This window comes from Leuciscus leuciscus, assembly GCF_965113295.1.
Source record: "Leuciscus leuciscus genome assembly, chromosome: 1".
Taxonomy (NCBI): domain Eukaryota; kingdom Metazoa; phylum Chordata; class Actinopteri; order Cypriniformes; family Leuciscidae; genus Leuciscus; species Leuciscus leuciscus.
Window position 1 is genome coordinate 53,520,335 of NC_138725.1, and position 25,961 is coordinate 53,546,295.

General features: G+C 39.5%; 1 protein-coding gene across 1 annotated transcript in view; it reads left to right on the forward strand.

Annotated features, from left to right (window-relative positions):
* The window catches only part of shank1 (SH3 and multiple ankyrin repeat domains 1), a 115,728-nt gene that overhangs the window by 57,040 nt on the left and 32,727 nt on the right, over window positions 1-25,961 (forward strand). The window contains exons 5-15 of the mRNA XM_082142175.1: window positions 27-135; window positions 1,484-1,638; window positions 1,725-1,892; window positions 2,915-3,031; window positions 3,370-3,447; window positions 4,148-4,214; window positions 4,569-4,738; window positions 5,288-5,412; window positions 5,601-5,749; window positions 7,188-7,301; window positions 7,690-7,765. Of these exons, the coding sequence (XP_081998301.1) occupies window positions 27-135; window positions 1,484-1,638; window positions 1,725-1,892; window positions 2,915-3,031; window positions 3,370-3,447; window positions 4,148-4,214; window positions 4,569-4,738; window positions 5,288-5,412; window positions 5,601-5,749; window positions 7,188-7,301; window positions 7,690-7,765 (1,328 nt within the window). The remainder of the gene's footprint in view (window positions 1-26; window positions 136-1,483; window positions 1,639-1,724; window positions 1,893-2,914; window positions 3,032-3,369; window positions 3,448-4,147; window positions 4,215-4,568; window positions 4,739-5,287; window positions 5,413-5,600; window positions 5,750-7,187; window positions 7,302-7,689; window positions 7,766-25,961) is intronic.

Consider the following 25,961-nt stretch of genomic DNA (forward strand, 5'->3'; position numbering starts at 1 on the left):
TGAATTGTATGTGTCTCCCTCTACAGGCCAGTCTGAAGAAGTTAATGGACTACATACAGACCGGTGCTGCGGATAAGGTAGCCAAACTTATAGACAAAGGACTTGACCCCAACTACCACGACCCTGATACAGGAGGTGAGGTGTCAGGCTCTGCGCTGTTACTTCCTGTGAGAGTTAATGAACTTCCCATTAGTGCAGCTGCCTGAATAATGAATTACTGCCAGCAGAGCATAAACTGGCCCACACATGCTATATGCTTATGGAAATAGGGCTGCATGAATATTCAATGAGCGTTTACAGGAATGGACATTTGCATCTTCTCAAGCGATCCATGCAGTTTCTAACAAAAGTCATCTGGAGTTTGAATTATGCAGCAAAAGCGTAAGGTTAACGTTAGACTCAGTGGCTGCTTCCTAAACAAACAAACAAAAACACAGTTACTGCTTTTGGGCTGTTTAATGAGATGAGACTATTACTGCAGCTCAGTGGTTCAGTTCAATGCGTGTCAACAATGGAAAACCACTGATTAATTTGAATGTAACAGGGCAGCATCTTTTATGGCATATTAATACAAGTTTTTAGCGCTTTGGTGAGCTGGAGACGTGGCCAGAAGTGCCGTGAAAGTAATTTTATGGACCAGATGACAATGCAGAGTAATATTAGTGTCCGTTTGCAGCAGAGTGTGACGTGCCAGACGGCTACCTTGAGTGTTGTTCACAGTTTATGTCGTCTGCGTTATCACAGAGTTGATGTTGTGCTTGCCAGGCTGACAGTCACTTCTCAAAGCAGACCCTGCTAATGTGGAGTGAGAACTGATGCACTCTTTGCAACCATTAGGGGGCTGATCTGGAAAACTATGATATTCTGTTGCATTTAACGTCATAGTTTACTCAAAAATGAAAATAATGTTGTTCATGTTGTTCCAAACCTAACTTTATTTTTTTCTGTAGAACACAAAAGGAGATATTTTATATAATGTACTGAAAAATACCATAAAGCTGTTAACCACTGCAAACGAATCATTGAGTTGAACAAGAGATCTGGATCAGTTTGATTTGTGATATAATCTTTGTGAAATGGATCAACTGCTTTATTAAATAGATCCGACTGAAAAGAAGTTTGTCTATTTTCAATCTTACATTACAGCTTCTCACATCAACACAAAAAAATATACGAATAACGTACTTCCACATTGTTTGTAATCATGCATTTGCCTGATAGATAAATAATTGATCTTTGGTGTGTGCATGTACTTGTGTAGGTACTTGTATGTGTAGGGACAAATTTGTACCCAGAAGAAAGGTAAACATGACAAAACCTCATTTGTAAGAAGAGTATAAAAATAAATAAATAAATAAATAATTGTTTTCGGTTAGGGTGTGGGTTAGCTGTATATAAAATCAATAGAAGTCTATGCAATGTCCTCATTTAAGCAGATAAATAAAGTCAAGTAAATGTGTGTGTGTGTGTGTGTGTGTGGCAGAGACCCCACTCACTCTGGCCGTGCAGTCTGAGTCGGGTGGAGGGGAGAACATCAGGGTGCTGGTGATGGGTGGAGCTCACATTGACTTTAGGGCAAAGGATGGCTTGACTCCTCTCCACAAGGCTGTCAGAGCACATGGACACACTGCCCTACTGGTAACACATATACAAAACCACATATGCCCATAATTAAATAATAATATTTAAATCTAATCATCTGGGTTCCTTTTTTCTTTTTTTAGACGCTGTTGTCTTTGGGGGCATCTCCTGATTATAAGGACCGCCGTGGGCTCACACCTCTTTACCACACTGTGCTGATAGGGGGCGACACCTCCTGCTGCGAGACCCTCCTGTACCACAGAGCCAAGCTGGGGCTCCGTGATGAGAATGGCTGGGACGAGACCCATCAGGTACAAAGAAATGCTGAGAAGAAGACTGTGTGTGATATATATATACAGGAAATGCAGTTTCATAATTGTCAATGAGTGTTATTTTAAACATACAATTTGTATATTTTCTTAAATTCAGATTTTCAGTGATCCTTATGCTGATAAAACTATTTTATTCTTCTTTCAAAAACATTGAACAAATCAAAACCCCAAACTTTTCTTCTATTATTTTATTGTCCCAGCTTTTTTCAAGTACCTCCACACAGTACCTTCGTTTGTAAGACTCAAGCACTGTTTCACGGAGACTAACCAGAAACATGTTCCTTTTGACTCATATTATATTATATTTAATTTAGCATTAAAAGTTTTAATATTATTAAGGGCATTATTACTTTAATACAGCAGTACAGTGGGTGAAAAACAGACTCACCAAGTTTCTGCTCCCTGTCATCTAAGCTTATTTTTTGCCAATCCAAGTTCAGGGGAAAATCATTCAGAAACTTTCTCAGAGAAAGTCCTTATGGGGTATTTGACTTGGTATTTGAATGAAATCCAGATTAAATGTTTAACAAAAGTAAAGTAATTGCAGTCTTCAAATTCAATAATCATCAAAGCTAAAAAAGTATAATTCACTGTAAATTTTACACATTTAAATGAAACATAAACATAATACAAACATAGGTATAGGCAACAGAGACAATTTCAAATGTCTTTCAAGTACCACTGGTTGAGAATCTCTGCTGAGTCTTTGTCCTCTCTTTGTGCATGTGTGCATTTCCATATCTATTTTGATTCTTTCGTTCTCTTCCTCTCACTCACACATTCACTGCGGTGTTAATTAGCAAATGTGTCTGTTCTGACAATGTATAAGATCTACTCTTCTCTCCCTCTTCTTCCTTCATGTCAAATGACTGTTTCTGCCTCTTCCTATCCACTTCTCTTTTTTTCTGTCCTCCTCTCTGAACGATCCTGTGGATCCTTTGCTGTTCTTTATCCATCCTATTTCCTTTCCCTTTTTTTTTTCTCTCTCTCCTTCTCTCCAGGCTTGTCAAAATGGGAACTCTCAACACTTGGAGCACCTACTTTTTTATGGTGCGGATTCCTCATCCCAGAATGCCTCAGGAAACACTGCCCTGCACATATGTGCATTATATAACAAGGTATAACTGCCGATCTAGGCACAAAAATCAAGACAAATAATAAAATCAAAAAAATGTCCATCTTACACCAGCATGAATTTTCAGGCTGGTTTATGCTGGATTGGTGCCATTCTCTTCATCCTCAAAATTAAAGCCATGCTTTTCACTAACTGGTAAAGCTGGTAGCATGGTTGTTCTAGTGATGCTTTAAAGGTCCCTGTGAAGATATTATTATTTTGTGTACAAGTGGTATATTTACTGCGGTGCTAAACTTTTATGAATAGTTCTTACTATATTTTATGACCTGCATCAGATGTCTTCAATGTCTTGTGGCTGTTATTGGCTAATTCTACTTTTAGGAGAGCTGTGTCCGAATTCTGTTGTATCGAGGAGCCAATAAGGACACAAAGAATAACAGTGGGCAGACCCCCTTCCAGGTAATTATTAGACTGTCACTTGCACGTTATTGTTTGGGTTTGTTTTTAAACATTCTGCATATTATTAACAGCTTAAACCAGGTAATTAAAGAAAACCGAACTCCAATATACTTAAGTGGAGCTGTGGAACTGTGGAACAGTGGAGCTGTTTATATACTTAAAGTTAACTTAAATGTGACTAATGTATTTTTTGGATATTAAATACATCCTTGTTCTGTATGTTCCAGTTAAATATGCAGAGATGACTCTACGTTAGCAGAATAATAATACTTATAATGTGCAAGATGATGTAAATGTCATAATTTTGTCGGCTTATTTAGTGCACGTGTCTGTTTGATGGCAAAACTTGGAGTCTTTATGATCAAGGTTTTAAAATGTAATGTTTTGTTGTGCTTGTAAACACATTTTTTTATTTTTGCACTTCCATCTGGTGTTGCTAGTGGCACAGTGTTATCGTGGAGAATTTTTGTATGCTATGCGAGTCCCAGGTGGAGTGAAGCTGCAGCGAGCCAAAATAGTTTTACTTAACCTCAGCCATCTCCACAGACCCAGCTGTGACTGTGATCATGCGTTTGTGTTTAATATGGTGGAAAGTGGATGCGTGTGTGTGTTTGTTTAATATTATGTTATTCCCAAGCCTTGCGTCACTGTGCGTCATTCACAGATGCAAATATTAAGCGTGTGTGAACTTCTTTTCTAGGTGGCTGTGATGTCTGGCCATTTTGAGCTGGGAGAAATCATTAAAAACCATCGAGAATCAGACGTAGGTAAGGAGCGGAGATTTATTTTGGTTGTGCCTGTATTTTTATTCTGTGTTATATAATTTATTTGCACTGCAAACTGTGTGACATTTGGAGCTTGATACTTTTGTCTCTCTTTAGCTGTGTAGCGATTCACACAGTCCCTAAGCAGTGTTCATTGTTCCCAATACACTCAGCAGGGGAAATGTTGAAGTTCACTTCATTTGTAATGCTTTGCAACATCATCAAACACAGACGACACGTGCATATATTATGAAGTCTATTTAGCAGGACAGTATTGGGGCAATTGGAGTGTACTTCTGTCTCTTTTTGCATCTATTCTCTCTCTGTATTACTATTTCTCTCCTAATTTGGTGTCAGTTCCATTTTTGGAGTCTCCGAAGTACGCCCCCCAGAGGAGGGAGAGTTCACGTACTCTTGGATTGCCCCATCCTCACCCCTTCTTGCGGGCCAACAGTGACAACAGCATGAACGTACCAGACTGGATCGCCTTTCCCAATGCTGCTGGATCAAACATTGTCTCTGTGCAGGTAATTTATGCGTGTGTGTGTGTTTTTTCCCCACCAAAATGTTATTGTGTGTGTGTGTGTGTGTGTGTGTACACTACTACCATTCAACTTTTGAAAGGTAGTATATAATTAGTAATATAAAGTATTTTTTTTATAATTATTAATAAAATGTATTTTTATAGCACGTTTAAACACAGCTCGCACTGACCAAAGTGCTGTACATAGCACAATAGCCACAGAATAATGAAATAAAATAAATACACTTACAGATCAGTGATTTAAGCTAAGACAACATCAAGAGACAAACAGTTAATTATAATAAATATAAAAAAAATGGAAAATTATACATTTAAATTCATTAAAGCTATTCATTAGCATTCCTGTTCATCTCAATGGGAGTTAAGGGACTAACTGGACCATACTAACCAGCCAAACCTTGAGCCTTTGGTTTGACACTGTGTGTACAGTATTGTTTTACTCTGTTGATTTGCACAAAATACTTACCCATAGATTTGATCAGAAACTTGCATTGTTACTCTACCTCTCATTGTATTTGTGTGTATCTGTCAGGGTCTAAAGCATGGCGGCACCTTGCGTAGCTCCAGCAGTCCCCGTGGAGCACGAACCCGTTCCCCATCCCGTGGTCGAACAGGTGACAGAGACGATCGGAGCCGGCAAACACGTGGAAGACAAGGGTGAGAAAGAGTAAAAAAGTACAAGGGTTATAGCTTGTCATTCAGTGAACTCTATGCCTAAATCGTCATCAATATTCACGTCTTAATTTCTATATAAAGACGGACACCTGACTGAGTAGAGCTGGTTATAATAAATGTGCATAAAAAGAATGTTAACCCTGTTGTCTGATATGTGTGCCTTTGTACAGGGCGGGCTCCATCAGTAGTCAGGGCACAGCAAGCGGGCAGCGGCGGCGTCTCTACAGTGCCGTGCCTGGCCGTGTGTTTGTGGCCACTCGCTCGCACTCAGCCCAGGGGGACCGCGAGATCAGCTTCAACAAGGGAGACAAAGTCAAAGGTGAATGTGTGTGTGTGACTCTTTGTGGACAGGAGCAATGATATACTGTCTGTCGACAAGAGTGCCATTAAATGTGCGTTTGTTTCTGTATGTTTTTCACAGGTGTGGATAAACGTTGTCTGTGTATGTATTCTGGTGATATGTGTTGGTATGTCAGTATATGTCTGTTTGTGAGAAATGTCAACGTGCATGCAAGTTTGTGTGTGTGTGTGTGTGTGTGTGTGTGTGTGTCATGTTTAGATCTGTCACCATAGCTTACATATATGCATGTCCCATCATACATTAATAAACTCTTAAGTGATGGCGACTTTGCATGTGATTTGTGATTTAATGTGTGTGTGTTTCAGTGAGTGTTTATCAGGGGTGTCATGCACCTATTTATTACTGTTTTTACTGTATTTTTTATCAAATAAATGCAGCCTTGGTGAGCATAAGAGACTTCAAAAAAAATAAAAAAATAAAAAGATTTACCGACCCCAAGATTTTGAACTGTAGTATAAATAGGAATGTAAAACTATAGGAATGTAAATTTCTCTGGCTCAGAAAGCCAAATCCATCATTGAGCTATAATTAAATCTCTGATCATTTTAGACGCATACAAATAATTGTTTAAATATACTAAAGGTCACCCAAATAGGGGAAAATTCTGTCACTAATTACTCTCCCTCATGTTGTTCCAAACCCATAAGATTTTCATTCATCTTCAGAACACAAATGAAGATCTTTTTGATAAAATCTGAGGGATTTCTGTCCCTCCGTTGACAGCTATGCTACTAAAACTTTGATGCTTCAAAAGTTTTAGTTTTACGATCTCTTTATAAACTTTTTGAAGCGTCAAAGTGTCAGTTGTGTAGCTGTCCCCCAAAGACGGTCAGAAAGCTCTCAGATTTTATCAAAAAGATCTTCATTTGTGTTCTGAAGATGAATGAAAATCTTATGGGTTTGGAACAACATGAGTAATTATTGACAGAATTTTCATTTTTGGTTGAAATAATTTCAAAAAGTGTGTCTGACAAAAATAGAAATTCTGCCTAGCAATTTCTGTATGGAACAGTCATGCAAAAGTCATAGAAACTTATGGTCAAAAAGGATGTGAGCCATGCTTACAGCTATGTATGAAAAAATGACTGGAAAAAAGTCATGAACAGAAAAAGTCATAAAGTTTAAAGTAAATAATCGGTGGAAACTCAATTGGACAGAACAAACGTAAACTCTTAAATGAGTGATTTCTGTCACAGCATTTTAGATACACTTTTTGCCTACAATAATCGAGAAACTTTTCTTTGAAAGATTGTAGTTACCTTCAAAATCCACTCAAAAATGTTTCGTGGTCATGACGCTTCTGGTCTATATACTGGATATTTGTGGTTGTACACTGTTCATATGTTTACTGCTCACACACACACACACACTGTTGTTTCTCTCTTTATTCTCTCAGTGCTGAGTGTGGGTGAAGGAGGCTACTGGGAGGGGACGGTTCGAGGGCGCACGGGCTGGTTCCCTTCTGACTGCGTGGAGGAGGTGGCTCACCGCAGCCTGGAGTCTCGTTCAGGTGAGACTCCTCTCTCACACGCACACACATTACGCGCACGTTATAAGTATCAAAGACATCCACGCTACACTCGGAGCTGTCATTTTGATTGTCCCAGATGTAGTTGTAGGACAGTCGGACTGTCCAAAGCTTCTCTTGGAAGTTGTGATGTCAGACTTGTGAGGGAGAGTAGCTATGATGACTATTAATAGTTTACAGCACTACTGGAGTGTGAGAGAGACCGACTGTGCCATTTCACGCTGGCAAAACTCGCCGTGGTTTGGGCCACCACGCTCTGTCAGAGTGGGAAACTTCAAGTCGGACATATATTTTCTTGTCATGCTGTAGTTAGACCCTCATACACACAAACTCGTGATGATGTGGATGCGGTTGTGTTTGCGTCTTTCAGAGAGCCGCAGTGAGAGAGCCAAGCGACTCTTCCGACATTACACCGTTGGATCCTACGACAGCTTTGATGCGCCCAGGTAAGAACAATTTTACACTTTTTATGTTGGTAATGAAGGACTTTCTGGTGAGAAGACCAGTTTAGAGTTGGTTTATCCTGGTTTAGCTAGTGGTCTGGCATAAAATACTCACTAAAGCATAAAATACAGTATGAAATACAAAAATTGGTGGTCAAAATAAATTTAGCTGTTTAAGGTAGTTAAGAAATGTCCAAACCTAGAGATTATTTTCTCTCAACTGTCAACAATCTAAAGGGATGTGCATTTTTTATCATTTACATGCATGTCTCGTGTGTTTGAATGAGTTTCATTTGTGCACGTGGAGAGTTTTCTGTCGGTTCTTCTGAACTGCTGCCGTTGGCATCGACTCACCTGAGGAGGCCTTGGCGCCTTTTCTCGCACTGCTGTGAGTGTGAGTGAGTGATAGACTGACAGGCATGGAGATGGAGATGCCAGAATGTGATTCATGCATCGCAATGTTTGCGGTCTGTGAAGCTTGTTTTGGAAATCAGATGCGAGTCTGTTATGTTAAATTAATTTCAGAATTAAATAGCTGAGGTTGACATTGAAGAATGGGATATGTGTCACTTCAATGGTTTAAGTACAGGATAATTCATGTAGTATATTTAGTATAAAGCGATACATACATTGATTGTAATTCTCGAATAAATCTGAATTACAGGTTACAGATTGTTGAGATATTTTGTTAAAAAAAATGTAACTACTTTATATGTAGTTGTGCTGTAGTCATTGAAGTGGTTAAAGTGTGGCATAGCACAACTCATTCTCCTAGTATGAAGGCTGTAATCTGTTAATACGAGACGAGTGTAATATGTGAATCCAGCGTTACTCTTGCTGAGGGTAATGACTGAAAATGGTTTGACCAATAGTGTGCAGGCATTGTACTTAATTGAACAATTGTGGCGTGCGAGAACTTGAGATCTTCAGAGAACGGTCAAAACAATGTAGACGCGTCCATAGAATGTATGAGGGCTGTAGAGAGCATGTCGATATCAAAACAAAGCCAAATCCTGGCCAGATAGACATTTCCATCAAAAAGAGGACATATGGTATGGTCACACTGCCTTATTTTGTTAACTTTCTTTCTTCTGCGGAACACCAAAAAAGATGTTTTGAAGAATGTTGGGTACCAAATGGTTTTGGTGACCATTGACTTCCATTGTATGGAAATGAACACTGAGGCATTTCTCAAAATATATTTCCAAAAATAAGATTTATGTAACTATCCATTTAAGATCCACAACTAAACAAATTCTTTAAAATTCATTTTAAATAAGTCTTTAATTTTACAGAGCCCCTAAAGGGACTGGAAAAGGAGATGGAAAAAGTATGAGATGGGAGGAAAAAATGTTTTGCATCTTTGCATTGGCTCGCAAAATGTTTGCAATCCCCAAAGAAACATTGCGTTCATTCGCAAAACTTCTGCATTCTTTGCAAGGGAATGCATAGGTATAGTGAGCAAATGCAAAGTTTCTTTGGAGAACGCAAAAGTTTTGTAAAAGAACACAAAAGCATTGAAATACATTTTGTCCTCCCATCTCATATTTTTTCCATCACCATGTCAAGTCAAGTCACCTTTATTTATATAGCGTTTTTTTACAATACAGATTGTTTCAAAGCAGCTTTAAAGGAAAATAGGAAATAATGCGACAAAGTTTTGTTTCGGCTGTACAGCAAATATAGAAGAAAATAGCGTCATAGTTCAGCTTAAGTTTAGTGATGGTTCATTTTTGTTGTAAAAAAAGTTATTAATTTAGTTAATTTACATACGTATATAGCGCGCTCTAGAGAAAACAGTGATGTCATTGTCCAGCGAGCTCAGTAAAGTTCTCATATAATGGTGTCAATGCAGGCAGATCAAAAATATTGTTGAATATTAAGTGTCCCCAACTAAGCAAGTCAAAAGCCAAAGGCAACAGTGGCAAGGAACCAAAACTCCATCATGTGACAGAATGGAGAAAAAAATAAATCGTGGGAGAACCCAGGCTCAGTCGGGGGGCCAGTTCTCCTCTGGCCAATGTCTCTCTAGGTGCTCCGTATTACGTTTTTTATATTTTTATATATATATATATATATATATATATATTTAAAGAAGTTTTTGTTTTAGATATTTTGACCTGGAAAATATATACTGTATAAATGTGCACTTAATTATTTTTGACCATTGCGCTTTCAAGTTAAAAGAAGTTCAACTTTTAAAATCGTGTCTTGACTTTTTTTCATTCCACTTCACAAAGTCATCAGTAATCTACTTTTGTAGTATGGTCTCATAAAATGTGTCATCTACTCAGGGCCATCTTCAGGGGCTTGTGAAAATGAGGGGAGTCACTGAAGTCCTCTATGTTGTGGCCTAGGGGAGTAGGGTGGGTCTAAAAATATTGTCCCAGCCCCTTTGAATTTAAATGACTGTTATATCGGTTTTTGATGACCACTTTATCTCATTCTCTCTCTCAGTCTGTCTAACTGTCTGTGAGTCGCGTGCTGGTAAATTAACACCACTGAGCTCTTTTCATTAGCGCCTCACAGTAAACAAAGCTGCTTCATGTGATGTCATTCTGTCCCAGTCATGGAGAGAGCTCACACTCACCTCATCCCAGCAGCCTGTAATACAACACAATACAAGCACAGCAAATTATTTACTTACAAATATACACATTATAAGTCACATTATTATTTAATCTCTGAATCTCGCGGGTCACACGCACTTGCTCCCATTCGCACACATGTGGAAATACACTAACACACACATTGATACTCTTTACTCTTTTTTCTGTTTCTAAGTATTTTTTCACCCCTCTATTTTTGGCTTCCTCACTCCCTTCATCCCGCTCTCACTCTCCCTTGCGCTCCCTCTCTCTCTTTTAATTCCTCCCATTTTACTCACCCCCTGCACTCTTTCATTTTCTCTCCGTCACCCTCCCACTCCTGTGGTGACTCCATCTGGAGGTCAGACTATGAAGGACACTAAAGAGGAAGAGAGAGAGAGAGAAATATATGGATGAATGAATGGATGCAGAAGCATCTTGCAACTATTGACAACTATCAACTTTTTGGCACCTTTTTAACATGCAAGGGGACCCTAAGTGTATACATACTTTTACAGCATTTATTCATCTAGATGAATGTTTCTACATATTCAACAAAATGTCTACTTGTACATTTAATACATTTTAAGGTTAATATTAGTTAATGTATCATCAATGAACATCAAATAACAATGAACACATTTTATATTGGTAAATTAATATGAACCTACTCTGCATCATCCTTCTCTGCTCCTTGTCTTCCTTCGGTCCGTGCACTCTCATTTGTGTCACAATTCCAGCGCCTCTGTCCCTGAGCGCCCTGCAGCACTCTCTTTTTCCCTTTCCAACGCACGTGATCTCTTTATAGGACAGTGATCTGTGAAATAGGGTCAAGGACATACATTATAATTTTAGGTAAAAGTTAACCAAATGAGTCCTGTGCGATCTTCACTGAAAATGTGCCAGCAAGTTTTCTGGCATTAAGAACACGTGTACAAATACATACTGTACTGTACAAGCACACATACACCTTCTGGCACTATCCACACTTCCTTACCCCCTCTATTCCTGCTGCTTCTCCCTCTCTCTTGCTCACTCTCGCTCTTTCTCTCCTCCTCTCTCTCTCACTCTCTTCATCACACACATGCTCTGAATGAACAGCGGTGTGGTGTAGTACCATGTACCATGCTGGAGGATAGAAAGAGTGTGAGAGTTGTAGAAAGAGGAAGAATAAGACAGTAGATTGTGGATACAGCAATGCCGTAGAGAGCGAAGGAGGCAGAGGAAGTCGGAGGGGGAGGGCAAAGAGGACCAACATCGACATCCAACGAAAGAGGCTTTGACAGAGATGATGTGAGTTTTTGCTTTCTCTCCCCTTTAGCTTACTCTTTCTCTTCTTGCTTATGTCTCTCTCTTCCCGGTTATCTCATCCCTGACCCTTTTCCTCCTGAGCGATGGAGATGCACAGCTGTGTTACCCTCTTTTTCGATTCCCTCGCTCCCTCTCCTCCTGCATTCATAGGTTCCGCTTTGTTTACAGACATTGTTAAAGGAGGGGGAGGTGACAAGGGTAGGGGGAGGGGTCTTTCTCTACCTTCTTGTGTTTGCATTGTCCGGTGGGTACATTTTGTGTTTGGTTTTAAATGGATAGTTCACACTAAAATGATGATTCTGTCATTATGTATTCACCATCATGTTGTTTAGAAACCCTATGAGAAGTTTAGCTAAATGTCTGAGCTGCTTGATTCCATAATATACATTTGGAAGTGAATGGGGACTCTACGCTGTAAAAAGTGGTAACCTAAAATTGTTACGTTAAAGAGATATTGCTTCCTGATTTAATCCCCCAAAAATCTTTTAGGTAATCTTTAATTTTTTTTACTTGGATAAAACCAGTTAATTTAGATGTAACGTTTTGTTTTCAGTGTAAGGCAGTGGTTCTCAATTATGGGGCCAGGGTCCACTAAGGGACATCAGCTAACCTTTAAAGGGGCTTCAAGATGACTTCAAATCATTTTAAATATGACAAAACTTGCAGCTAAAGATCAGCTAAAACAACTACAAATCAAGATACTTTGGATTTTAATTCACCCACTAACCAATTGTTTGCGTTCTTTGATGAACCAGGATTCCCACAGTCTTGAAAAACCTGGATATATGAGTGAGCCTAATTTTAAAGTGTGATTTCTAGACCTGGAACAGTCACATAAATTTAACCACAAAAAAAATTCTAAAATATTTGATCAGGTAGAAATTGCAAGTACAAACCATTTTTTTAAAGAATCATTATTCTTAATCTTTATTCAATAAATCATAAACCAACTGGAAAAGTCATGAAAAATTGACAGAGTAAGGGACAGAGTATGATAGGTGTTGGAGGACAAGCAGAGGAAGAGGAAGGAACAAAGGTCAGATGGACAGAAGGTAGAAGAGGAAGCAGATGGGTGTGGAAGTGTGTACATCTGCCACGGTGCAGAGACAGTAGCAGAGCAACAAGTTTAGAGAAGGATGAAAAATACACCACAAAAAAGAGCAATACCCACATACACTTTAAGAGTCAGTATAAACAGTAGGTAGTGCAAGTAAACAGATCCACTTGGCTCTGTCCAGTGAGATTATTATTAATCTCTCTTACTCGTATTGCTTGTGTGACAGTGATTACTCAACTGTGTACCAATGGTAGCATACGTAGCTAATGTCGCTGACCCATGGTCTTCTTATTAGCCTGATTAACATGTAGAGACTCTCGGACAATTACAAACATCGAGCTCATTAACACGCCAATGACTTTTTGACGGTTAATTAATTTTATGGAATCATGTTAATTATTTTATTCAATTATTATTGTCATTATTGTCATGTTTTGTGTTATAAATCAGTCATGCTTAACTCTGCACAAAATACTTTTTGTTTTCATTTTTACCTATAAAGGTTAACGTCTTAATTCTTGAAGGTTTTACAGTAACTTATTTTATTAATGCTTTTATAAAACATTTTGGAATGTAACTTCAGTCCTATTACTCAGTTATTTATTGCAGTAGTTTTGAATTTTGTGGTTTTTGGTCAATTAGAAAATAATATGTTTATAAACAAAAGTATTTTTGTATTGTTAATGTTTTGCCAAGAAATATGATCTTAATGTCTTTGAAATGTAAATGTTATGTAAATGTTATGTAAATAGAAAGGTATTTTTTTAGACTTGATTTCAAAACAAGAGACAAGACAATTACTAGTACAAAGCATACTTACAGGTGATATTTTTGACAAATATAATGAAGATACTGTTACATATACTGTAACAATATACACTACCATTAAAAAATTTAGGTCAGTAAGAATTTTTAAGAAGAAATTCATACTTTAATTCAGCAAGGATGCATTAAATTGATCAAAAGTGAAAGTAAAAATATTTATAATGTTACAAAAGATTTCTTTATAATGTTACATTTATAATGTTACTAAACATGTTGTAAGCCCGACTAACGGTCCAAATGGGGGTTTCCGGTAGGACGTGTGAAGGTTTTTGCGCGTTACTGTCTTTCCTTTTACGCAACACAACAAGATTAAATGAAATACATTTTCTCATATGTATTACCTCGTTATTTCATCTGACTCCATAAATGAAAAAGGTTTTAATGATATCTGAGCATCATTAAAGGGAGCTAATGTTTGATTATTCTTTTTAACTCTTTAAGTATATTTTACCTGTTCCAGATTAGGAAACTATGTCTCTCAGAGGTCCTCACGTCTTCTGTTTAACACGAGTCTCATGCTCACAATCTCATCAGTTTTGGTCACCAAACAGAGGTAATTGGTATATACCTGAGATCGGTCACATTCACGTTTACACAATCAAAGATACTTTGGTATAGCCCCCATGGAATTGCATACACTTGAATTTAATTTAAACATTTACTTCAGTAGAGGTATGGCCACTATTACAGATATAAGCTGACCAACATTATATAATATCTTTGGATTGGCCATGCCGTGGTTTCCCATGTACACTTATCTAAAGTAACATTAAATTAAAACAGTGGTAAGACACACCCAAATTTAGATTGGTCAAGCAGCATTTGCTGTTCTAAACGGAAATTCACTTCTTGTCTTTGCAGACCAAGTACACTTGAATTGATGCCAAATATTAGTTGTCACTAATTTGATGCAAAACTTGCAGGAACATACGAATCCGTTTAATCTACTTGGAAAAACAATTGCAGAGTCAGTCAGAATAAAATCAAATGTAACAATTTACTATGTCAGGTAAATGTATCATGCCAATTTCATAATCAGTTCAAAGATAATAAATACAAAACATCAAATGCTCTGGAATAAAGAGAAAAGATGTGAACCTGACATTAGAAAATACATGATGCTGAGAGTCTCGGCCACTCTCAGCATCACGGGCTAATCTGAGTTACAAATCGCCACGAGCCTTCTTCAGCATCTCCCTAAATACTCAGACCAAGGCAGAAACCTCTTTTTCAAATGTAAACATGAGTTCACAGTGGGAATTTGCATTAATCACCGTCCCAGACTTACTGGGGACAGAAGTTGATTTACATGGGGGCACACCCACAGCAGTTAGCAAGATATCTCTAAACTCTCCACACCTTATTGCCTTTTTGGTTTACGTCTATGGGAATGAGACATTTGTACCAGTCACACTGAGACATTTCAAATGATACCAAACATGTACAATACTGTATGATAATTGATCATATTAAACCATATCGATTTTTGGGTGAATTCAGGTAGGGATGGGTGAAGAGAATGTGTAAATTGGGAGGTGATCAACTCAAGTGCAATCGTGTCTTGAATGGGGATGGTAATATAGCAAGAGAGTTCAAATGTTAATTTCCTTTGTTCTCTCAGAGAGTTGCCCTCTCTTACAGTTATTCCAGTCTTACAATGTATAATGTTACAAAAGATTATTCAACATTGATAGTAATAAGAACTGTTTCTTGAGCACCGAATCAGCATATTAGAATGATTTCTGAAGGATCATGTGACACTGAAGACTGGAGTAATGATGCTGAAAATTCAGCTTTGCCATCACAGAAAGATATTACATTTGAAAATATATTCAACTAGAAAACAGACTGCTGTATTGCATGTCAATCAGTGCACAATAAATCCGAAGATTGTGAATCAGGTGTGGCCACAGGCAATGGCTTTGAAAAATCCACCTGTGTGTAGAATAAAAAAACAAATGTTCATTCAGAAGCTTGTGATATTGATGATGTAATAAGCGGATGTTGGTTCAGAGCTGTAGTGCTCTACGGCTACCCGACAAGAGCACTAGAGAGTGCTCTATCTCTCTCTTTCTCTCTTGTTCGTTTCCTGTCTCTCTCTACCTCTCAAACGCTGCTGCCAGTTTTATGAATGGGAAAACGGTGACTAGTGGAGGCAGTGATAGAAACATCGCTCTGTTCAACTCACACGGGTGCTGAAGAAGAGGGGAAGAGGCAGATGTGTACATGAGAAGGAGTAAAAGAGAGACAGATGTGTGTGTGTGACAGGTGTCTTACCCTGGTGAAACTGGTGCTTGCCATTTCAATTGCACCTTCCCAAAGGTTTGACCCTCCTATACTGCAGCTGGTGTGCATATACGTGTGCCTACATTAGCAGGACGCCTTTGACCGTGACATGCAGGTTTTTTACAGCATCTCACGCCCTGAGTGTTGTTGCGTTTTTGAGGTGCAATGACGAAAAATGCTTCTCGAGGCACCTGCGTTTCATTCCAAGCTTTATTAAAATGCAAAAATGTGTCCTGTGTGAACGGCCCCTTAGCATCCTTTACATTCAATGCATGCATTAGCTAATCAGCAAACAAACTCAGTCACCTCGCGCTCCTCTCTCTCTCTCTCTCTCTCTCTCTCTCTCTCTCTCTCTCTCTCTCTCTCTCTCTCTGTCCCTTCATCAAATTACATCATTTCTGTCCTCTTTCATGCTAAACCATGTCTTCCAAGCACACATTCTCTCTCTGTCCCTCTATCTCGCCCTCCCTCCCTCTCTTTCTCCTTGCTTCGCTCACTCTCCCTCCTCCTCTGTCGCAGTCACAGTGAACCATCGCTCTCTCTCTCTCTCTTTCTCTCTCTCTCTCTCCGTCTTAAGTATGAAAGGGTTGGGAGAGCTAGGCCCTCGTTCTCACTCTCTCCGTCTCTCTCTCCTCCTCTCCTCCCCTCGCGCGGCTCTCGCTCGCTGTTCTCTGGCTGGAAGAGGAGCAGCAGTAGGAGGAGGAGGAGGAGGTGGAGGAGGAGGAGGAGGGGGGGGAAATGGCGATGGGAGGATGCGGAGAGGAGGATCTCTCTCTCTCCCTCTCCCTCTCGTCGTCCTGGCCGTCGCTAGGCCCTATGAATCGCAGCGTCTGGTTCATTTACAGGTACTGGCTGTTTTCATGTTTTTCTCACGGCTGGGAGGGAGGGAGGTGGGCTTGAGAGAGCGCCGCATGTGTGCAAGGAACGAGCCGGAGTGATGGAGTGGATCGACAGGCAGGGATGTGTTGCAATGCGTGCGTGTGTGTGCACGTTCGGACGTGTGCGTGTCTATGTGCGGAAGAGCAAGCGCTTTAGCCAGCGTAACGCATCTCTACTGCTGCATGCATGCTTGTGCGTGTGTGTGAATCGCAGCTTCTGTCTCTCTGTTAACGGCCGCAGAAAACAATGTCTGCCTCCAGCTAGATAGACCACTGCTCTGATGGACAGAATGCTAAACCGGTGTGTGTTTCTGTGCACGCGAGTGCGCGTGTGTGTGTGGGATGGAGAGAGAATGTGCTGGGCTCTATTAGCTGCTGATTTAGAGGAGTTCCAGCTTCACTGGAAGGGATTGATGCTGTTGGGTTTTCTGTGTGTGTGATCATGCACACTGTGTGTGATTTGTATGTGTACATTCAAGGAATTAAGAATGATTGTTCACAAGGGGACTTTTGCGCTGGTTTCTCGTAACCCCTGCTGCGTGTGTTTAGTTTGATGTGGTGCTAATGATCTTGTACAGTGTCCGTTCTGCATTTTTTTTTGTGCTATGTTCAGTGATGTTATCATGTGGTGGCTCTTAGACCTGTCTTTGGTTAAAACTCCCAAAGTTCAACAAAGACAACCGTTCTTCATCATGTGGTGTTTCCGATGCTTGCAATGTGGTTTGCAAGTGTTGTTTTGTCACCATGAAGATTGTGTAACGTCTTAATAGTTGTACACTGAGATTGTGTAGGCTTCAGTAGTTACAGATGCGGTCACTATATTAACTGTGTCTGTATCAGTTCATAGGAGAACTTAATGCCCAAAGAGGAGAGAGAGAGAGAGAGAGAGAGAGAGAGAGAGAGAGAGAGAGAGAGAGGATGGTGAGGTGTGTGTGGCAGAGAGGTTCAGCGGGTTGTGAGATGTCTGTAACTTTAAAAAGGGTGTGCCAACTTGAAGCGAGACCATCACTTTCTGCACATCAATTCATTCCTGGCTTGTTTTCGATCTGGGCAGGGATGAGTGGGTGATATGGAGAATGGCCACCATTGGCATCCCTCTGTGCAGGCACGATGGAATATATGTGAGGAGGAGTGCGGACAGACTATTGGAGAGAAGAGAGGACTGAGATAGAAAGCAGGGTAGGAGGTGACACACAGAGGAGTAACTGAAAGAGTTCACAGGGAGATATGGACGACCCCTGGCCTCAGGTTCAAGTTCTTTAAGAGGTTCACTGAAAGCTTTTACATTTGGCTTTTAGATGGAGACTGGAGTTCAGAAGCATTCAACGAGAAAGAGAGGAGAAAGAGAGAGAGAGAGAAATGAACAGATGGAGTGGGTTGAGGGCTGAGCCTGTGTACAGTGTGACTATCAGCATGTGGGTACAGTATGGTACAGTTGAAACAATATTTCAGCAGCACCTGATTGGCACTGGCCACACACAAGCATTCACACAGGCTTGTATTGCGAGCAAACATGGAAGACAGATAATCTGGCTGAAAAGTGGCACGTTTACTTGATACTAGTATTTAAAGTTAGCAAAAAAGAAACATCCCTTCAGGATACTGTATTTTAAAGATCATTTTTCCAAATAATCCAGTAAATAATTAAATCCAAATAAGATCTTTATTGGAAAGGGTTTACACAATGTTTTTCATGCTTGTTCAATGAACCATAAACAATTATTGCACATGCACCTGTGGAACAGTCCTTAAAACACTAAAGCCTGGTTTCACAGACAGGGCTTAGATTAAGCCAGGATTAGGTCTTAGTTCAATTAGGGCGTTTAAGTAGCTTTTTAAACGTGCCTTAGAAAAAAAAAAACATTACTGTTACTACATGTGCATCTTGAGACAAAACAATGGCACTGAAATATTTTAAGATACATCAGTGCAAGTTGATTTCAGTTAAAACAGCTCAAACATGCATTTTAGTCAGGGACTATGCTTAAGCCTTTTCTGTGAAACCGGCCATATCAGTTTACATGCAGTAGTAGACAATTGAGGTCACAGTTACAATAAGTTACACAGTTGCAGGGCACTAGAGAGATCTTTCTACCGTCTCTGAAAAACACCATGACAAAGATACCCAGGGTCCCGGATCTGCTTTATGAACATGCTATAGACCTGCTGCAAGAGGCATGAGGACTGCAGATGTGCAGTAAACTGAGCAATAACCTGCAATGTCCGTAATGTAAGACAGTGCTACAGGGAGACTGGAAGGACGGCTGATCGTCCTTGCAGTGCCAAACCACGTGTAACCATGTGTTGCCCCAGACGTGTGAACTTGCAAATCTGCTGCAGTCCATGAAGATGAGATGCACTAAGCAGCTGCTGGTCACACCACATACCGACTGCTACTTTTGAGTTTGTGGGAAAAAACACATGAAAAAGACACTTCCTTTACTGTGTAAATAAAAGCAGTGTGTCAAATTCAACATTCTCCCAAACTCACTTAATATTTTCCAACAACTGCAATAACTGTGAACTGGACTTTGCATTGATGCAGCACACAATTATACACTTTTTCTGGTTAATAAGGACCCTCCGGCCAATATGCCCTGTTACTTGTCTGTCATATGTCACTTTGCGCTTTTTTTTCTGTGCTACTTTTGATCTTACTTAAACCATTTATTATGCATACTATCCACCAATGCAATAACTGTGAGCTGTACTTTGCATCGCTGCAGCACACACAATTATACTTGCTTTTCCTGGTTACTAATGATTCTTGCCTCATATACTGTTTTTCTGTTGTTTACTTGTCGTGGTGCCCTGTTTATAAATGATGCCATTGTTGATCTCTTGCACTCTATGAAATTGCACTGTCGATTGATGCTCTAAATGTAATCTCTCTGCATCACTGCAATGACAATAAATAAATTATTATTATAATTATTATTATTTAACATAACATAATTAATTTTATTTGTTCATCTGTGTGTATTAATTTGCTAATTCTCTCCTTTGTTTTACAGCAAATAAATCTATGCAGAAATTTCTTGCACTGTGAATGTGGAACTTGTGGAATTAAAGTGCCCCTGTTATGGTTTTTCGAATATTCGCTTTCATGCAGTATATAGCTGTTTGTGAACGTAAACGTTCTGCAAAGTCGAAAGTTCACGATAAATAAAGTTATTGTCTCCCAAAAGAAAGAATCGACTCTGAAGTGCCTTCATGAGTCGTTTTTGATTCAAATCTTCCTGCTTTATGGTTCTACGTCACTAGAAAGTTCATTTGCACAATGCCCGCCTATGTTATAATTCGTCCACCCGCGAACAACTTGACCAGCCCTCAAACGTCATTTTACTGACGACTTCTCAAATCTTGGAGTTCAACTTGGGATTCGCAAAACGCTTGCTCTTGAAATGTTAGTCAGTATCCAGTTTATTTAAACCAGCTAGATCCTCAGAATTAAAACCTGGAAGTATGAATAATTGTTGATGTATATATTTTCAATCAGTTGTTCAAAATTCGTAGTTTTGTCTTACTGAAATACTTCTGCCAATCAGCCGTGGGACTCTCTTACCTAAAACTGTCTATTAATACAGATTGTCTGTCATTCTTAATACTTTGAGTAAAGATAAAAGATGGAGCAAGATTTGTTTTAAAACGTTTGTTAGATCAGTCATTCATGTTATTGCTGGGCGAACAAATGCGCTGTTGTTGATACAGTTCCCGCATGTGCAGCACAATAAATTTGAATTATACATTGTTGATGGACATACTCTTGTTAATGCTAATGGTGAGGAATGATAGTTGCAACATCTCATAATGTACCTCAAACTGAGTAGCGTATGACTGAGAAACGTCCTGCTCAAGTCGTTCTTGCGATGGAGGTTCCGGTTGAATAACTAGTTCTTCCAATGTTTCATGAGTTAAATACGCTCACATGTTCAGTGCATTTACTAATATATGTGCCTGTACATGATAATAATATATGCGCATACCTGCAGCGAGTTTGGAGCTGTATAGCATGAAGGAAGTATTTCTGATGCCATTTATCAGAGCTGCAGCACATGATTCATGAAATCACTGGCCATATGACTCATGGACAGAGACACTGTTGGACAAACAACCATACTGACTCACTAACACAGTAACTGACTCATCTAACTCACTGAAACCTATACCATCCTAGTGTCAGCAGCATAACTGACTACCGACTTCACACATTCACAGATATATCAGACCAGTGACTGAATGACAGTGAGGTATATAATGACAAAAGAAAATGTGAATCATTTCGACTGCTCATGAATCATTCTGGAATACTCTGAATCTTAATTCACTCATTAAGGAGGATAAACACATCTATCTCGCTTTCACTGGCCCCACCACCAAAATTAAAATGGCTGTTTGTTTTTTTATTTACTTACACATATACCTGTTTTTTAATATATATTGCAAATTATGAATGATACAGTTTTGTGGTTGATTGTTTGTCTTGTGAAAAGATCATAATGTAAACACGCACACACATATATATGTGTCTGTATGTGTGCAAATATCTGCAAACCTTTTACTATTCAGAGCAAACAGTCCTTTGCCTAAATATAGATGTGATCTCAGACATAACAACCAGGCATTTGCAATTTTATTTTATATTCTTGCTGTGACCAGTTATGTACTTGGCCCAGCATAATCTGGTTTGCTTTTGAAAACATTATGCTTGGGCGTGTTGCTGAGATCCCTTCGAGGTGAACATTGGTATGACTAATTCTGTTCAATATGGCTGCCAAGTGTGTGTACTGTATCACTCACTGTGCATGTCTATATATTAGTCTGGCTAGTTCCTATATCTAGTTCTGTCCGTTGCTTAGGCAACCGCCAACATCTTACTTGCAGTGCCCATTGCTCATGCAAACATCACATAGAAGATCTGCAGCCTCTTTCCCAACTACACAACAGTGAGATTGCGTTATTGATGTGAGTGGACTTGTCCTGCCCTGTCCACTGCTGTGTGACGTTTGAGCTACATTCAAGATTGGCACGATGTTGTGAAGGTTTGTCCAATGGATGAACTTCAGACAGCCTTCAAATCAAGCCTCGTTGACTGGTTTCCGGCCAAATTGTTCTTGTTATGCTGTTTAGAGAAGGAGAATCGCCATGTGCAGTCTGACCTGCTGTTGTGTTTTGCATTGACTTGGTCTGTCCCCCTGGTCCCTCTCCTCTGGTCCTCGGGCAATGAGAGAATACTGTTGGATAAGTCTCCTGAACACAGAGCTAAAGGATGGGATATTGTGTTCTGAACTGCAGTGCACTTGTCGACTCAAGAACACGGATGCCAGAGTATTGTAAACAAAGCTGTGGAGTCAGTCAGAGGGGCTCTGCTGTGAATGGAAACCACTAGTGGGACAGAACTATCAGTATTACATGAGCAGGAAGTGTCCTGCTACCAATTTGTTTATACTCTATATGTATTATATTTAGTGATGGGTAGTCGACTCATTCCTCGACTCTCAATAGCCCCACTGTCGGAATCGACATCAGGACAGGAATCGACTACCAGTATCGATTCTGTATTTTTTTTTAAAGATGTGAGGTGTGTTCGTGTTATTTTTTTTACAGTCTATGGTTCGACATCGGCTGCGGCAGGATGAAACCGATCGGCAAGAGTTGTCGCGTGCATGAGCTAAAAACGGAGAAATGAAGTCGGACACTTTGTGCTTCTCGTAGTGACACTCACGCTGTGTTTGCATACTTTATGACATCTGAAGTGAAATAAATGCAATATTTGTCAAATAAACAGACAATTCAGATACTTTTCTATTTAATACTTTGGTACTGCTTAATACAGCGTCTGCTTGTACAATAATAAAGTTCAACATAGGTCTATACTGTAAATAAAGTTTTTTTCAGTTTTATTTTGATAAAGATGACACAACATAACATCACGACTACATGAAAAGAGCGTTTACGGTTGTAAAAACAGATTTGTCGATCAGAATGTCCCATCCAGTACTGGAGTGGGAAATAAGTTTTTATTTTTTTTATTCCTGACCCTATTTTGATTAAAAGTAAATGCAGTCGAGGAGTCGACTCCGCCGACTCAAATATTAGGAGTCGGGAATCAGATTCGACTCCAAAAAACCCGGAATCGAACACCCCTAATTATATTCACACTATTGTTCAGTTTGGGGTCAGTAAGATTTGTATTTATTTTTTATGAAGACTCATGTTCACCATTGCTGCATTTATTTGATGAAAAACACAGTAAAAGCAGTAATATTTCAAAATGTGATAATATCCAATTTAAATATAAATGGTTTTATATATTTTAAAATGTTATGTATTAATGTGATGTAAAGCTGAATTTTCAGCATCATTACTTCAGTTTTCAGTGTCACATGATCCTTCAAAAATCATTATTATATGATAATTTCATGTCTAAGAATCATTAAGTTTAAAGACAGTTGCTGCTTAATATTTTTATGGAAAGTTTTATTTTTATTTTTATTTTCAGGATTCTTTAAGGAATAGAAAGTTCGAAAGAACAATCTTTTGTAAAGTAAATGTCACTTTGGCATAATTAAATGCATCCTTGCTGAATAAAAGTTTTTTTTTACTGACCCCAAACTTTTGAATTGTAGTGTTTATTATACAGGGCTCCAGACTAACATTTGAGCAGTAGTACCAGTGCCACTAAGTTATATACATATGGAGGCACCAGCACCAGCACCTGATTTGGTAGCGCTGGGGGTGGGGGGAGTTTCCACGTCAGCGCTATTTGATCTTATATCTATGGTTTATAACAGAGAATTCTGCTCCAAATTTGAATGCTTCTCACTAGATTTAGCCGTGATGTTATTAATACTGCGGAAAATGTAAAAGCTTTTGCACTAGATCTCCCAGCGCTCTGTATTAACGGTGTCACGTGATCGAAATCGGCCCGCAAGTAAACCTTCTGAGCTTCTGTTTTTTCATATGCAACAGAAATGGCAGCTCTTATCATTTGGGCAACGTGGTGGTCACACCGGCAAGAAAAAAGGTTGCAATCTGAAGCCCTGTTATATTATATACAGTGAGGAAAATAAGTATTTGAACACCCTGCTATTTTGCAAGTTCTCCCACTTGGAAATCATGGAGGGGTCTGAAATTGTCATCGTAGGTGCATGTCCACTGTGAGAGACATAATCTAAAAAAAAAAATATCCAGAAATCACAATGTATGATTTTTTAACTATTTATTTGTATGAGACAGCTGCAAATAAGTATTTGAACACCTGAGAAAATCAATGTTAATATTTGGTACAGTAGCCTTTGTTTGCAATTACAGAGGTCAAACGTTTCCTGTAGTTTTTCACCAGGTTTGCACACACTGCAGGAGGGATTTTGGCCCACTCCTCCACACAGATCTTCTCTAGATCAGTCAGGTTTCTGGGCTGTCGCTGAGAAACACGGAGTTTGAGCTCCCTCCAAAGATTCTCTATTGGGTTTAGGTCTGGAGACTGGCTAGGCCACGCCAGAACCTTAATATGCTTCTTACAGAGCCACTCCTTGGTTATCCTGGCTGTGTGCTTCGGGTCATTGTCATGTTGGAAGACCCAGCCTCGACCCATCTTCAATGCTCTAACTGAGGGAAGGTCATCCTCTCCTTAATACAGTGCAGTCGCCCTGTCCCATGTGCAGAAAAACACCCCCATGCTTTACAGTAGGGATGGTGTTCTTGGGATGGTACTCATCATTCTTCTTCCTCCAAACACGTTTAGTGGAATTATGACCAAAAAGTTCTATTTTGGTCTCATCTGACCACATGACTTTCTCCCATTTCTCCTCTGGATCATCCAAATGGTAATTGGCAAACTTAAGACGGGCCTTGACATGTGCTGGTTTAAGCAGGGGAACCTTCCGTGCCATGCATGATTTCAAACCATGACGTCTTAGTGTATTACCAACAGTAACCTTGGAAACGGTGGTCCCAGCTCTTTTCAGGTCATTGACCAGCTCCTCCCGTGTAGTTCTGGGCTGATTTCTCACCTTTCTTAGGATCATTGAGACCCCACGAGGTGAGATCTTGCATGGAGCCCCAGTCCGAGGGAGATTGACAGTCATGTTTAGCTTCTTCCATTTTTAGATTATGTCTCTCACAGTGGACATGCACCTACGATGACAATTTCAGACCCCTCCATGATTTCCAAGTGGGAGAACTTGCAAAATAGCAGGGTGTTCAAATACTTATTTTCCTCACTGTATACGTAACACATTTAAATGCTAATTTATATTTATAATACATAACTGTGCATACAGTATCACTGCATTTTAAAATGCAAATAAAAGCATGAAATATTATACATATTATGGGTAGTTACACCACTTAAAAAAAAAATATATATATATTTATATATATATATATACAGTGGGGAGAACAAGTTTTTGATACACTGCCGATTTTGCAGGTTTTCCCACTTACAAAGCATGTAGAAGTGTTTATGTTTTTATCATAGGTACTCTTCAACTGTGAGTGACGGAATCTAAAACAAAAATCCAGAAAATCACATTGTATGATTTTTAAGTAATTAATTTGCATTTTATTGCATGACATAAGTATTTGATACATCAGAAAAGCAGAACTTAATATGTGGTACAGAAACCTTTGTTTGCAATTACAGAGATCATACGTTTCCTGTAGTTCTTGACCAGGTTTGCACACACTGCAGCAGGGATTTTGGCCCACTCCTCCATACAGACCTTCTCCAGATCCTTCAGGTTTCGGGGCTGTCGCTGGGCAATACGGACTTTCAGCTCCCTCCAAAGATTTTCTATTGGGTCCAGGTCTGGAGACTAGCTAGGCCACTCCAGGACCTTGAGATGCTTCTTACGGAGCCACTCCTTAGTTGCCCTGGCTGTGTGTTTCAGGTCATTGTTATGCTGGAAGACCCAGCCACGACCCATCTTCAATGCTCTTACTGGGGGAAGGAGGTTGTTGGCCAAGATCTCGCGATACATGGCCCCATCCATCCTCCCCTCAATATGGTGCAGTCGTCCTGTCCCCTTTGCAGAAAAGCATCCCCAAAGAATGATGTTTCCACCTCCATGCTTCACGGTTGGGATGGTGTTCTTGGGGTTGTACTCATCCTTCTTCTTCCTCCAAACACGGCGAGTGGAGTTTAGACCAAAAAGCTCTATTTTTGTCTCATCAGTCCACATGACCTTCTCCCATTCCTCCTCTGGATCATCCAGATGGTCATTGGCAAACTTCAGACGGACATGCGCTGG